This window comes from Onychomys torridus, chromosome 7 (assembly GCF_903995425.1).
Source record: "Onychomys torridus chromosome 7, mOncTor1.1, whole genome shotgun sequence".
Classification (NCBI taxonomy): Eukaryota; Metazoa; Chordata; class Mammalia; order Rodentia; family Cricetidae; genus Onychomys; species Onychomys torridus.
Window position 1 is genome coordinate 68,272,879 of NC_050449.1, and position 16,039 is coordinate 68,288,917.

At 52.5% G+C, this 16,039-nt stretch overlaps 1 protein-coding gene across 1 annotated transcript in view; it reads left to right on the forward strand.

The window, feature by feature from the left end:
* Window positions 1-6,022: 6,022 nt before the first annotated feature.
* Onecut1 (one cut homeobox 1) overlaps window positions 6,023-16,039 on the forward strand; it is a 30,404-nt gene continuing 20,387 nt past the window's right edge. The window contains exon 1 of the mRNA XM_036191829.1: window positions 6,023-7,511. Within this exon, the coding sequence (XP_036047722.1) occupies window positions 6,407-7,511 (1,105 nt within the window). The 5' untranslated portion in view covers window positions 6,023-6,406. The remainder of the gene's footprint in view (window positions 7,512-16,039) is intronic.

Genomic DNA, 16,039 nt, shown 5'->3' on the forward strand with positions numbered 1-16,039 from the left:
GTCAAGCACATTGTAATCATCTATTGTAGAGAGGAAGGTTTCTCGGGTGATGCTGGAAACTGGGGCGCCAGGCAGTTCCAACGAGGTGAGAACACTCTGGAGTCAAGTTTGGGGCATCTGGAAACTGGAGGAGCTGGTAAGATAAATTAACCTACAGTTCCGCCTGCCACTCACTCTTTCCTTGTAGAAATTTAATTTCTCTAATTTAACAAAACCACAAACCAGGTGTATCAGGTGTTTGGGCTGTCTGGGCCTTCCAAAGTTTCTTACCTATATGTCCATATTCCCACCCCCCCACCTCTATGTCTCTGGGCCCTACTGACATCCCTTCAATAGTCTGAGACTTCATCTGAGGCATGGGGACTCCGGTAGCAAAGGGTTAGTGAATTCATCCAGTTACACACACACACACACACACACACACACACACACACACACACACACACACACACTGGACCCATGCATGTGAAATCTGTCAAAGACTCTGGACCACAAGAGTCTGGAGATCCTACAGACAGACTCATAGACCGTGGGATGGGCCAGGCCTAGAGACAGTCCCCTGTACCATGGCAAACCTCTGGCTTGGTTCTTCAGTCCCGCCGGCTAACACACCTTTCTTCCCAGTCAGGTTATGATGGGATACAGACCAAAGCTTTTGTACTCTTCCTTTTTTCCTTTTAGTGCCCCCCAACACACACACACACACACACACACACACACAGAGAGAGAGAGAGAGAGAGAGAGAGAGAGAGAACTAACGGGTTGTATTATGGGGCAAGACCCACATCCAGGCCAAGGTCTTTCCCCTAACTCCATAGAAACTGGAGGTCAAGCATGAGACCCCTTGTGTCTTGGACGGGTTCTGAAAGGCGTGAAAGCCAAGGTCTGGAGGTTGGGGTGGAGCGGGGGACTCTAGTCCACTCCATAATCCTACACCATCGGGCTAAAGGGCCAGGGCACAGAGTCTCTGGGTCAGAGACCCAGGGTGGGGACTGACCGAGAGATAGGTGGCTGATTTGTGAAGGGCGAGCCGGGTGGGAAATGGGGAGAGACGTGGGGGGAGGTGAAGTATGGGGAGTGAAGGAAAAAGTAAAATATGAGTCCCAGCTTGGAAGAAGCAAAATCCAAACCCTGCAGAGCTGGCAGAGGAGGGAGATGCAGGCAACGGGGCAGGCGCTCAGAACACCTGCGTTTTATTTTTAAATCTTCTAGGTGTCTGCGGGTCATATAAAGACAAGGGCAGTAACGATTATTCTGTTAAATCTATGGTACTTGACTTCGCAAACACTAATTGATTAGACACCAAAATGATTTGTTTAAAGAGTTTTCCTCCTTCCCAAGTGCAGCTGTTCTGTGCCTGCGTCGGCGTTGCCGGGCGACGGTAGAGTTCGCCAAGTGGGCGTGCGTTGGGCCGGCTTGGGGTAGGTTGGCTGGTCCAAGCCCTGTGCATCTGGGGCTCTCAGCTGGGTGGTGGCTGGTGACTTCTGCTCTTTAATTATCTCCAACGTCGGAGAAGTACTAGAGAGCATCGCTAGTACAATTGGCCCTCCGTCCACCCCTCTGAGTTTTCCTTACTTTGAGTCGCTTTGAATGGCACCACCATGAGGGGCCTCGCTCTCACCCCTTCCTTTCAATTCCCAGTTTTGACACTCTCCACCACCAGATGGCCAGGGCTAATCCATCGTGGACCTCCAAAGGACAAGGACTGGAAAAAGAGTATTCACCGCTGCCCCAAATCTGGACAATTCACCGGCTCCCTCACCATCTTAGAAAAGGTGCCTCTCTCCGTCAATATAAAATTCTAACCAAGAAAGAAATCCACTGAAGATCAGACGACAGAAGGCCCATTTCCCGGGAGTGAGACTAACCTTGACCAGCACTGGGCTCTGCTACCCGGCACCCTGGAGCTAGAAGCCTCTCCCTTAGTCCCACAGCCTCTGTGACACCCCTTTTGCATTCTTGGCTTGAAGACCTGCGGAGCCTTTGCCAAAGCAGGCGACCCCCAGAAAGAGTTTCAACCCAGAAGATTCCGTTGGTAGTTCACGCAGGGTCCCAGGAGAGCAGGCGGTTTTCTTCCCTGCCCAGGAAGTAACCAGAGATGCTCTCTGCTTGGTCAGTTCTCCAACGCCACCAAGGCGGCTCCAAGCAGTTCCTGGAACACCATGTTAGGTGGGGTCAGAGGGAGCTAGCTGACCGCCCTTCCGCAGGCATCATCTTGGGGAATAGGAAATGAAAGAATGGACGGTGCAAAAGTGCTGGGTTTAAAATCATTTTCGTGTGCAAAACAACATTTAGGAAGGGAAAGGAGGAGGGAGGTTAGCCAGACAGAGGAATGGAAACTATATAGGTACAAAATACAGGCACAAAGTTTGAAAGGGGGCATTAGAAGCCCCACCCGAATGAGAAGACACTACTTCCCCCCTATTGTGCAGGGGAGGGGGTTGGAAAACGGTGACACGTCACATGGAACTGGGAATTAATTTGTTTTTTTAATTTCTTTCGATAATGTATCATCAGACCACCTGTTCCAAAATTCTTGTCTATTCTAAGCGCCAACAGCAATTTTCTGAATAAATTTTCTCCAGAGACGGAAAGACTCCACAGGAAGACAGTAAAACCCTGTTGGAAGCATCTAGAATCAAATCCTTCACCCCATTTATCAAGAGTTCTGCTGTAGCCAGATGCCACCCACATGTCCCTCCCCGGGAGTTTCGTGCTAGCCCCTGCAAGCTTCAGAAAAGCTGGAGGGCTTCAGACGCTGAGGCTAAGGGTCCCTCACCCTGAAGTCTCAGGTAGGAACACTTGCTGAACCCCAGGACTGCCAGATACCAAAACAGAAACCAGAGCACCTGATGGCCCAGAGAGCCTAGAAACATTTCTTTTGAATGGTCCATATGTTAAATCCCTACTGCTCACAAAGAAAGCTAAGCCATTGACTCTGAATCGAATGGACCATTCCGAGAGAACCTTGTGTGGCCAGCATTTTCAAGAATGGCCTTTCCCCCAAGCCTGATAATGTTTCCTTGCAAACTGAAGCCTATTTAGCAGAGGACAAATTTCATTTACCCACCCACTCCCAGACACTTGAGACATTTACAAAATAAACATCAGTAATAGAGTCTTTGCCTAGCTCAAGGCCCTAGGTTCAATCCCCGGAAGCACAAAAGCTGGGTTCCAATATGAAAATACTGTAACAGGCATCCAGTCGAGCCTTTCACCCCTGTTTTTTAAACACGTATTTTAATACAATTTTTGACGTTATTTTTTCCTTAATTATCCTCCACCTCACACACTTACCTCTCCAGTTTCAAGGAATTCTTCCACAGACTCTAATTCTCTCTTCCCTTAGAGTGCACCTAAGGGAGCCAAGCTTTGTGCCGGGAACTCTAAGAAAAGAAGACAAGATAACAAAAGATAACCCCAGTCTCCTAGCATTTGACAATCCCTCAGAGGCTGGGGGGGGGGGGGGACACGACCCACATCCTTTCTACACTCCATAGTAGGTGACAGGAAATGTTTCTGAGAGGTCAAAAACACCTTGCTTCTGACTCACCAACTACAGGAAAACCGTGTTTCAATAAAAGGTGTAAAATATGGGAGGAGGAGGAAGATTTGTGAGCCGGGTCCTGCTGTCCTGACAGAGTGGGTTCATGGGGAGGGGGATGTCAAACACTGAAGTGAACAAGGCCAAAAGCTCCTTCCAGAACTTCCTTTCTCCTTTGGGAACCGAAGTGAAACAAGCCACCTTTTGACAAAGCCCCTTGCTGCATGGGCAGAGGTGAGCCCCCGCGACCCCACCCTTCTTCTGGTGGGCTCCAGGGCCTCAGCCAGGAGTCTCCACGAAGGAAGTCTTCCCAGTCTCCAATGGAGTCCGGGAGGAACACCACGAACAACTTGTGTACTGATTTCTTTCAGTTTTTAAATGAACGATCTTTCGAGAAGAGAGGATGGATGATAAGGACAGATCAATCATTTCAATGGGATTAAAATATGGTTGCAGAAACTGTTGAACATGGATTGCTTTAACTCACCCTGTGGTCTTATACTCTATACTACAGGAAAGGGGTTCAAGAATAAGAAAAAAATGTGGATTTGGCTTCTGAAGCTGATTCGCTAGATAGAAAATATTTTATGCTTGAATGTGTCTGAAGAGATGATAATAAATTCTTAGTGTAGTTTTGGTTTTGGGCAGTGGGTTCCCCGCCCCCCCCCCAAAGACTTTTTCCTGGGGGAGGTGCTCCAGATTCCTAAATGATCATGACCAAGTGGGAAAGAAGTAGGATCCACAGTAGTTATTTGGGTAGGATGGGGGCCTTTCTGATGATGAGACCCAGAAGATTTAGTCAGTCCCAGAGCCTAGCTTTCTAGGAAGTCTTAGTGTACCCACTGACCTTGACTGACCTGGAGTGATCTTGCACTGTTGGTGGCAGGGACCTGGGCTCAGAGATGAGTTCCTTTGTGCCTTAGCTGATGGGATTTAGTCCCCAGGGTTCACCACACCAAACTTTTCTCACAGACCCCCACCACCACGACTCAATCCTAGCCTCTCTGAAAAAACGGTTATGGGGAAGGAAACACAGGCAGTGGTGGGCTCTGTGTTTGGCGACTAGCAGGCCTCAGACACTTTGTTCAGTGACTGAACCCTGGAAGCCCAGCTTCGAGGCTACCCTTATTGTGAACACCGCTAGCCCCGGGCTGAGGCTCGGCGCTGACCCGGCCGTAACTGCCAAGTGTCTGACAATGGGCACATCTGTCCTTTCTCCAAGGGATAAAAGCACCTAAGCAGACAAGGCTCTGCCTTTTGTTACGGACTTTTTTCTTTCTTTCTTTTGTAAATAAAAGAAAGCCGCGGCATGTGGCGGCCGGGTGTGTGTCCCACACTGGGGGCCTCCCCACGCGTCCCCACCAGGCTGAAGGCCCGGGTTCAATTCCGGATTGGAGCGTGACTGTGACAAGGGCGCAATTATGCCCAGAGCTGAATTGATTTTCAAATCTGGAGGCTTCTTGCAGGGACGCCGGGAAGAGGAAGGCGTCCCTGCGGGCTAAGCGGAGACCCGCGCGGCCACGTGCACTCTGCCTGCGTGGGTACTCCTTCCCAGCAGCAGCAGCCTCTAGGTGCTCTTCTAGGAAGGCTATGGAGTAATTAAGAGACCAGCACCCCCCCACCGATGTTAAGCAGGGAGCCCAGTCAGGCACTCTCTGCTGTCCCCCTCACGACCCCCCAAGCAGGCTCAACCGAAGTGGAAAGCCGCCTTAATTGGAAGCACAGTGGAAGACCTCCTCTGAGGTCTGGGACAGCGAGGCGTGGCCTCGATCCGGACTCAAGGCACCGAGTGCTCCTCTGCCCATGGCTCGGATGAGGAAAGACGGATCTAGGAGTACCCGGGAGGATCATAGGTGCCAATTCAACAGCGGCCACGCTAACACAGGGTTTATTTAAGGTATTCGCCTCCCAGGCCCCCTAGGCCAGGCATTTAAGGTTGGAGAACGGCCTCCAGCGACCCTCCAGGGAATAAAGCCCAGTGGGCGAGTGGGCGAGAGCCATGGCACAGCCCCCCCCCCCCGGCTCCTCGTGGGTAACCTGCACCGGGAAACAGCCACTCAGACCCAGGGGCTTTAACTCTCTAACCTAGCTGGCCCACTGTGACAGAAGCTAGGCAAGTGAGTCGGGGCTGGGAAGAGAAGGGAAGGCAGCGAGGAAGACCCGGGGGAGGAAGCAAGCCTCCCGGGACGGTGGCAGCGGCTCCAGGTCGCGCTCTGCGCGCGTCCCGTGCACGTGCGCACCACCCGGGGGCCATCCGGCGCCGCCTCGAAAGCTCTGCACCCCCCCCACCTTCTCCCCCCCCACGCACCCCCGGTTCATTTGTACTGGGACGTCACGGAGCCCGTGCCCTGGGACCGAGGGGGCGGGGCCTGAGAGCGCGCATGCGCGCTGCGCCCGGCGGGCGTGAGGGCGGGCAGCGGCCGCGGCGGCGGCGGCTACCGAATCGCGGCCACAGTCTGTAACAGTAACCGAGCCATGGCTCGAGCTGGCGGGCGGCGCGGGCAAGCAGCAGCCGCGGCAGGCGCACGGGCCGCGTCAAGGGAGCCGGGGTCAGCACGATTCTAAGAAAGACAGGGGCGTGAGGGGGCCGGGCTGGGCGGGCTAGGGGCACCGCGCTCTCCCAACAGCGCGGATCCTTTTTGGAAATTAATATTAAAAAAAGAAAAAAAAAATCAGAGGGGTAGGTGGGAGCAAGAGAGAAGGCGAGACACACAGAGAAAGAGCGAGAGACACAGCTCCCCACAGTGAGAGGAAGAAAGGCCACAGTCGCCGGCGGCAGCCGATGTGAAGACTGGACTCCGTGCGCCCCTCGCCGCCTCTGCCCGGCCACATCGATGTTGCAGCCCGCTCGCCCGCATCACGATGAACGCGCAGCTGACCATGGAGGCGATCGGCGAGCTGCACGGGGTGAGCCATGAGCCGGTGCCCGCCCCTGCCGACCTCCTGGGCGGCAGCCCTCACGCGCGCAGCTCCGTGGGGCACCGCGGCAGCCACCTGCCTCCCGCGCACCCGCGTTCCATGGGCATGGCCTCCCTGCTGGACGGCGGCAGCGGAGGCAGCGATTACCACCACCACCACCGCGCCCCTGAGCACAGCCTGGCTGGCCCCCTGCACCCCACCATGACCATGGCCTGTGAAACCCCCCCAGGTATGAGCATGCCGACCACCTACACCACCTTAACCCCTCTGCAGCCGCTGCCGCCCATCTCCACCGTGTCCGACAAGTTCCCTCATCACCATCACCACCACCATCACCACCACCACCCACACCACCACCAGCGCCTGGCGGGCAACGTGAGCGGTAGTTTCACACTTATGCGGGATGAACGCGGGCTGGCCTCCATGAATAACCTCTATACCCCCTACCACAAGGACGTGGCTAGCATGGGCCAGAGCCTCTCGCCCCTCTCTGGCTCCGGTCTGGGCAGCATTCACAACTCCCAGCAAGGGCTTCCCCACTATGCTCATCCTGGAGCGGCTATGCCCACCGACAAGATGCTCACCCCAAATGGCTTCGAAGCCCACCACCCTGCCATGCTCGGTCGCCACGGAGAACAGCACCTCACGCCCACCTCGGCCGGCATGGTGCCCATCAACGGCCTTCCTCCGCACCATCCCCATGCCCACCTGAATGCCCAGGGCCACGGACAGCTCCTGGGCACAGCCCGGGAGCCCAACCCTTCGGTGACCGGCTCGCAGGTCAGCAATGGAAGTAATTCAGGGCAGATGGAAGAGATCAATACCAAAGAGGTGGCGCAGCGTATCACCACCGAGCTCAAACGTTACAGCATCCCACAGGCCATCTTCGCGCAGAGGGTGCTCTGCCGTTCCCAGGGGACCCTTTCGGACCTGCTGCGAAACCCCAAGCCCTGGAGCAAACTCAAGTCCGGCCGGGAGACCTTCCGGAGAATGTGGAAGTGGCTGCAGGAGCCGGAGTTCCAGCGCATGTCCGCGCTCCGCTTAGCAGGTGAGCTGATGGGCGCGTGGGCGAGATAAGGGGTTGAAGGTGGGAGGGAATGAGAGAAGGCTGGACGCGCTTCGTCCCCGCTCCGCCTCCCCTTTCTTCCCTAGACCTGGAAGAACCAGCTTAGGCAGGCGACCTTCTCCTTCGGGAGCTCAGTGCGTTGGGCTGTGGGAGGCTTCGAAGACTGAACAAGGCGGCCTCCGTGACTTTGGGGTTGCATTTGTGCTCGGGGACAGAACGACAGGCCGAGAGACTGACTCTTGGACCCTGGTGGAACACTGGCTGGGTGGTTCTCAGAGGAACACAGCGGGTTTAGGAAGGGACGAAGAAAAACTGGGTCCATGGCACATACCCGGCGCGGGGCTGGCCCTGCTCAAGCTACCAGTCAATCTTTGGCTGAGCTGGCTGCGGCGACCCACTCTTGCCCCGGTTGTATTGGCGCCGCGCGTCGGGGGACCCGCACTTCGATAGGGTGTGTGCAGAGTCCAAACCTGCAGGTGATGTGTGCATGGCGGGCTGGTTTGGAAGGGTTTCCACACGTGCGCTGCGGCTGTGGAAAGGAGAGGGGCTGAGACAAACGGGGACCGGGTTCCCGGGAACCTCCCGGTTGAGCCCAAGGACCACCGTTGACAACTCGCTTTTTCGTTTTCGTGATTTTTTTCATCTAAATCTCGGTGCTACTGGGTAGGAGTGTGTAAATGTCGTCCGTCTCCCCCCCCCCCCCCCCCCCAATCAGCAAGCTGGTTTCCCGGTTCAAAACCCCTAGCAGGCTGTTTGATGTTTGAGCGCTGAAAGTCTCAGCTGCCAAGTGCAAGCGCCAGGCCTGGCTCCTCTAGTGGACCAAGAGACCTAGTGGACAGCTGAGCCCAGATGATGAACCGCACCAGGGATTCAGACACAGTCGGCGACCCTTGAAGACCAGAGAAGAGGGCAGCCTAGGGGCGGACTGTGTTCACGAGACCTGGGTGGAGGTTGCCGCGTTGATTGACTCCTGTGTCCGCGTCCCCCCACCCCCCACCCCCGCCCCAAGCCACACACAGCCTCCTCTGAGCCCTGAGCCCAGGTCTGAGTCTTGGTGAAGGGAAAGGTAAACGCTGGAATGAAGGTTTGTTAATTAACTGATCGTTCTCCATTAATTCGTCCCTAGAGAATAAGAGACAGTCAATCCGCTCTGAGCCGAGGGCACTGAGCCGTTTCACGGACTAAAATCAAAGCATGAGGCCAAACCCCCCTCCCCCCACCCGGTGCCTGCCAATGAGAAGCTGGGAAAAGGCAGGTGCGGACAAGCCTGGGATCTTAGCCCGCGAGGCTACCCTAGTGTTCCCTGCATCTGGCTGGACTCTAGAAGCCTTTGGTGGTAGGTGCCACCCTGCTTCGGCCTCTGACCGCCCAGACTTTCCGGCTTAGCTCACTCAGCCTTTTGCTCTAAAGTTCTCCAGGCAGGCTCGGGTTAGTGCTCCCAGGATTCTGGTGAGGCGAAGGACAAGGGGACGTGGGCCGACCGAATGCCGCGCCGGCGCCTAAGCCTCACGGTTCCACTATCACATTGATCCCCCGCGGGGCAGTTGATTTTGCTGCTCACCCAGCTGCTCCACTTTCAGAACCTTCCATAGCACCAATGCTTGAAGCCAGTGCTCGGGACCTTCCAGACAGGTAGGGCTCTGAGGATAGCCAGTCCGGGAAGTGTGGATAAAAAGCGTACTCCCTCACCAAAGTCCCGTCCCACCACTTGGTGAAGACACTCCAGACATCAGTGACACTCTACACAGTCTTCTGTCACACCCTGGAAGGAAGAACTGATAGGTCCTGTGCTGAGATGCGTACCTACCTAGTCTTGGAAACCTAGCCTGTCTACCCTGAACAAGACCCTCTGACTTCCAGATAAGAAAACTGAGCTGGGCATGAGGGATGCTAGGTGCTGGGGAGCCCTGTGAATGAAGGCCAGGTTCTAGAACCTGCACACCAAAGGCACGAGTTGGGTGCTGAGCAGGTGCTTATGGGACCCAGAAGGTCATCAAAGGGTGTCTGTACACTAGGTCCCAATGGCTAGCTCTGTTGGTTATTCTTGGCTCCAAGCATGTGGCCTTTTCCTAGAATGTGTGGGAAATAGGAGGCCCCAGCAGACACCAAGCCCAAGGGCACTGGGTATCCTGAGACAAAGCGGAGAACCACCTTTCATTTTGTTTCTGTAACATCAAAGAGTGAGAAGGATTGTGGCCTAAGTCTTCAGTGAGGGGGCTAGGTGCTCATGCAAGGTACCCAGAACCATCCATTCTGCCTCGAAAATCACAGCCTATTTTGAAGTCTCTAATGAACAACCAACCCGGCTGGCTCGTTGATATTTTTCCCCCTGCTTAAGAGAGATCGGTTTCTGGTCCTTGGGATGGTGACTAGCAGGTCTCAGCAATGGAGTCTAAGGACTGACAGCCTTATGCTTTCTCATGGCAACTGCAGGAACTCAGGGCCTGCTAACCAGCCCGCTGCCACCACCACCACCACCCACACACTGCACCTTTGCTAGCTGTTGCACATAAGACTAAACTTTCATCCTTTCTCAACCCCTTTTTAAGGCCCGACCTAGTTCCTTCACTCTTCAGTGGAAGGGTGGTTTCCTCCATTGCCTCTTGTGCCCCGTGTTCCATGTAGCATGTTTGGAGGGTCAAAATCCCCTGCACGTGGCAGTATGTTTGGGGAGGCGCCAGGAGGGTGTATAAATTACAAGCGCTGGTGAAAGACTGGAGGAAATTCTCACCAAATTAACTACCTTTTAAAAATCAATATATGTTGCCTCAACGTAATGCTTGCTGCTGCTCATTAAAACGCAGCGTGACCAGACGCTCGCCGCTTCTGGTCCCGAGTGGGGTGGGGAAGCTAAGCTGGGTGCCCCGCCTCTGACGTGGGCGTCTATCAAGACAGGAGGAGATTAGCTTCCAATTAAATATTCCAGAAGGCTTTGGCCCCTCAGCGGGAGCTGACAGCGCAAGAAGGGACTGCAAGAGACACCCACCAGTGAGTGCCTGCCGCTCTAGCGCTGTGTACCCAGGAGATGGTGGCGTGGCGGCTCAGGTCCTCAGCCCAGGCAAGGCTGTGTACTGGGCACACAGACCCTGCCAGAGGTGAGGAGCCCTCCAGAGCCCTACACGAAGATGGTCTGCCCTTCAGCACCTGATACTTCGCCCCCTTGCGGTCGGGTATTTGCCCCTCTGTGCTAGAGGCAGATCTACGTGGGGAGCAAAGAGGCCGGGGGTGGGGGGTGGGAGGGGGTCGGGAGGGGGGAGTTCTACCTGGAAGTGGCCCTGAGAAAGTCTTGCCCAACCCAACCTGGGCAGTGTTTGCAGTGAGTGGCCTTGCGGCCTGGTTGATTGATAACTGGCTCTGCACACGTCCATTTGCTTTTGTGTTAATATTTATCCCGATCGGTGACATTTCAAGTGTCTGGTGCTGCCAGGTAGGAGTGCTAGGCTGAGCCCTAGGAACCGCATTTGTTCAACCCCTGAAGAATTCTGGGTGGAGAGAGAGAGAGAGAGAGAGAGAGAGAGAGAGAGAGAGAGAGAGAGAAAGAGAGGGCAGGACTGGGTATGAGAGATGCCAGGGCTGGAATGGCTCCTGGGCTCCCGAGTGGGAGGAGAAGGCGGCGGCACACGGATTCCCTGGCGCCCTGCTCTGTGGCTCTCCCGTGATGCAGCTGCTCCTAGTCCTCTGCTGCTTGAACAAAGGGCCGGCAGGGCGCGACCGACCGTGTCCGCCTAGGAGGCTGAGGTCAAGGCCTGGGATGGCTTTCTCCCAGCAGGGCTAAGGGATAACCCGTTATCAGGAGGCAACCGAGAGTCCCAGAGCCTCCAGGGATGAACGGTGGGGGTGAAGTGGGGTAGTCGGAACACACACACACACACACACACACACACACACACACACACACACACTCAGCCGCCGGTTATAAAGTCAAAAGGACTTGGGAACAGTTACCAGAAGGCTCTGAGCAGCATCTTTCTCACAGACTTTATCTGTCCCCTCGGTGGGACAATAGTTGCCTTTGTGCATTTTTCGTTGGGGCAACCCATGAGGAAAGGAAGCGCAGTGAGGCTGAGAGGTGCCTGTGGCGATAATTAGCAATTGTAGTTTTTGTAGCGGGCTAAGCCTGCTTTCTGAGGTTTAAGGGGACCCTGGTGGCTGCGGTGTGCTGATCTTGTGGCCGTCACAGAAGGACACCCACCAGAAACAAACGGAATGGCATGTTCAGAAGGTGCCTACCTTTCCCCCCTCCCCCAAAATCCAGCCTGGAGATCCTTGTATAATTCTGAGTATCCTTTCCGAATGCCCAGGCTCAGGGTACTGCCGTCACTCCAGACTCAGCCGCTTACAACTGACAGAGAACCTTACCAATAGTACAGGTAGGTCGTAGCAGTAAAGCCAGCCAAAGCCTACAACGTGACTGTCTTCGAAGCTTTTTGCCCACTGTGAGCTCGGCAGAGGCAGAGATGAACTGGCTTCGCTCCAGGACCTCGGAACCTAGGTTCTCTTTGCTGCAGCCGGGGTGGCTGTGCTAAGGACGCTGCGCGTGCCCCCTAGTGGCCACCTGGCGAGGGAACAGGATGTTATGCTGGTTGAGGCTTTGTTTTTAGAGCATCCTTGTCCTAAAGATTTTTCTAAGCAGCATTTTGATAGGAAGAAAGTGTGGAGGAGGAAAAGGATGCCTAGCAAAAGCCCCATCGAGGAAGACACAATTTCCTTCCCTACCAATTACACCCGGAACTCTAACCTACCCAGAAAGGGTGACTGTTTCTGTTCCATGCCCGAATTATGCTCTCTGACATATTTTTACCTAAGAGGAGCAATGAGTGCAGAGGTGACCCTGGCAGTCTGAAGTCCAGGGAGCTGGGACCAGTATAGTCCGCACAGATTAACAGTTCCTTTGTTTTGCTTGCTTCCCAGCAAACTGGCCTGAGTCAGAAGGCAGCCCCCGGGCCTTAAGCTTGGAAGCCTTTGTTTTCCCATCCCTCAGGGTGAGTGAAAGGGCTGGCGGAGCCTGCAGGCATGGAGCCCTGGCCCAGAGTCAGGACCCTGGACAGAGCCCCACCGCCCCCTGCCTAAGGCTGGACTCTTGTCTCTAAAAAAGCTGCTGGAATGGGACAGGATTCCACGCTGCCGCAAAGAAACATTAACAGCTAATATTCCGAAGTTTGTGAGAGCAGGAAGCCCCTCCCAGAATAAACACTAGCCCTGCCCGGTCGTCGAAAAGATCAAAATCGTCGTCAAAGGTCAGGGGCTGATTGGTTTGTCCCTACGTGGCGTGGCGCGTGCACACCAGCATATAAAATCGGAATTTGCGTCCCTGTGGGTGTGACAAGAGTTGGATCATTAAGCTAAAACGTTCAATTCAGTCCCTTTGATCCGTGCTGGGGAAAATCTATAGTCATCTCTAATCTACGAGGTCTTTAAGGAGGTTGTTACACTAGCTGTTTGATGTCATCATCTTCCACATCCGTGGCAAATTCAGCTAATCAAACACGCTGGTCCCCAAAGTTCTCCCAAGCAACAGTTCTTACAGAGTGTACTGGTTAAAAAAAAAAAATCCATTCTTGGTTTTCTTGTAAAAAGGAAATGTTCAATTCTAGTGGCTGTGGGTAATTTAGAAGGAGGTTCCCAGGTGTGTCTCACTCCTCGGCTTCCACAGTTAGTGGCAGCCATGTCCTTGAAGTGATAATGCCCTGTGTTCTCAGTAAACTGCATATAGTGGAGTATTTAAGCACACGCTCATTTCTGTAACTCAACCTCAACCTCAGTAGCTCGAAAGTGAAATAACTGGTTTCATTTCAGACCCTATTTAAATACTAAGATCTCCATGCTTTGGTAAAATTGAATGCCTCCCCTGCCCCAAACCAAGAGTTGCTACAGAAAGAGGATCTCATGAAGTTATGCTTGTTATCAACTACAATTCTAATAAAAAATTCAACCCATATGCATCACAGATCATTTTCTGTGTGTCAACATTTGAATAAGACCAGTGAGCACCTTCAGAAGACTGCCACGATCTTTCTCCTTGGAAAAATGTCAGTCTCACAGTCCATGAAGAAGGAAGGTCTTATTTCTAATGTAAATGAGTTTAGTACACAATCATATATTCCTATTTCATCCACTCTACAGGTTTTTATTTTGAAACAAGTATATTCACTCTGATAAAGCTTACTTGCTTGCGGAGTGACTGGCCCAGGCATGTGACAATCTGACCATTTGATACAGACACGCAATTATGTATCAGGTCTGACTGTTCTATCATCTACATATGTCTCTATAATGTTACAATGGAACGAATAGCTTCTAGAACATCCCCATTCCTTTAATGTGTTGGTTTAATAAGACAACAGCTGAACAGAGCCCAACCCTAGAGGATCATTCACCAGGGCTGCCATGCCAATGAAAAAGGAGAGAATTTAAGTTGGCTGTTCACCTATTTATTGCATGATGAGTAGGCATTCCCAGTTAATACTCTGTCTATGCTAATGGCTCATAAGTCTTACTACACATGAAAATCACTTAAAGACTTAAACAGCGAATGTCTGGCTACAACCCCAGATCTCCCAATCTAATCCAGTGGGGTGTGACCCAGGCTCCCAGGTGATCTTAATGTGCTCGGAGGTCTGGGAATCTATATGGTGTGTGGTAGTTACTTTTGCTTTCTCTGATGCTTTCTATAGTGGAGTTAAATAATTTGTTTCTAGTCACTCCCCTGGAATGTACTGATGCCCTGGACTCAGTTTCCCCAATTTAATGACACTGGCTGGCCAAGCATAGCCTACACCACTGGCTTCTGTTGCCAGTTCCAGACCACAGTCAATGTTCCCAGAATGTGGACATCTGACTCACTATCTTTTCCTCTTTTTTTTTTTTTTCAAGACAAGATTTCTCTGTGTAGCCATGCCTGTCCTGGAACCCACTTTGTAGATTGGTAGACTAGGCTGGCCTCAAACTCACAGAGATCTGCCTGCCTCTGCTTCCTGAGTGCTGGGTTTAAAGGCGTGATCCACCACCTGGGCGACTGGCTCTTTATCTTAAACATCTATTTAACAAGGTCCATGCATCACAAAGCTCTTGAAATTGGAGAGTAAATCTCTCAAGGAAAGTTTTTGAAACATCCTTTCTTCTTAGGTGTATAAGCAAGATTTCTGTTAATTGCTCGGCTCCAAACAAGCAGCCAGAGTGGTAACAGATGTGAAGCTCACATCTCTCATGGATATATCCACTTGTTCACTTAAACAATTATCGATGGGAAAGGCCCATCTCATTAGACGTGCTCTGCGGGTAAGCTTGGCCCTCTGGGACCAATGCCTGGAGGAAGGCCCAAAGGCCCGAGGCCACCCGTACTTCCAAGGCTGATGTTCTCATCTGCCTTTGGCTCTGTTCTTCCAAAATCAGCTTATTTTAGGACTCTACACATACTTTAGGATGACTGTACACACACACACACACACACACACACACACACACACACACACCACACCACACCACATACACACACCCCCACCCCACCCCACCCCACCCCACCCCACCCCACCCCACACACAAAGCACACAAAAAGCTCTGTGTGTATGTTGGTGATTGAGAGCAACTCCGTTTCAGCCAGGCTCCAGCATACCCACCACCCTTGATTCTTTGTATATGTCGTGGGGTAACGAGAACGGACAGTTTCTGCAATAATTCCTTTCTTTTAACAGCTGATGATGTTAAAAAAGAGAGAGAGGCTGTCAGAAGAACAGAATAAGCTATGTGTTTTTCACTTTCTCCTTGCCTTCTTAAGCAGAGGAGTTCGGGGGAGGTGGGGGGAGAGATATACAAGCGTGCGGAGCAATGCCACCTAGTGTCAGTGGCGCTCCTCACAGGCGTTTTGAGGAGTGGGTGAGGAGCGGCTACCGTGATTCCAGTATTGATGGAGCCACAGAAATCGTTCATTAAGGCAATTTAATCTTTGCTATTAAATGTCCTTTCAATTCATTTGGGGTAATTAAGATGCAGTTAAAGTGATTAAATTCTAATTACTTATGCTAGAGAAAGACATATTTGTCACGCTAATGCTGTTAGACGAAGGACTCAGAAAGAAAGTTAACGTTTACTTCAAATGATGCAGCTGGAAAAATCAGTTCCTCTTTTCATCATTAATCTGGCGAGCTGGGTGATTATGTAATGGCACTACAAGCTCATTAAATAGGAGAAGTGCTGATTAAAATGACTGCCAGGAGGAAAACTTGAACAAGAAGTAACTCAGTACAGTATAGTCAGCATTCTTGAGCAAAATCCCTAGGTGTTCTTTCAGTCCAAGCCCTCGCCCCAAAGTAATGAGCACCTAGCAAGCTTTAGTCTGGCACTGAGAGAGGGATGGTACACAGAAGGTTTTATTACCAAACCGAAGTCACTGTTAAATGTAAACATTTTTTAAAGAAAGAAAGAAAGAAAAAAGAAAGGCAGCAGGATCTTATGTATCCCAGGCTAGTCTTGAACTCACTATGTAACCAAGGATGACCTTGAACTTCTGATCC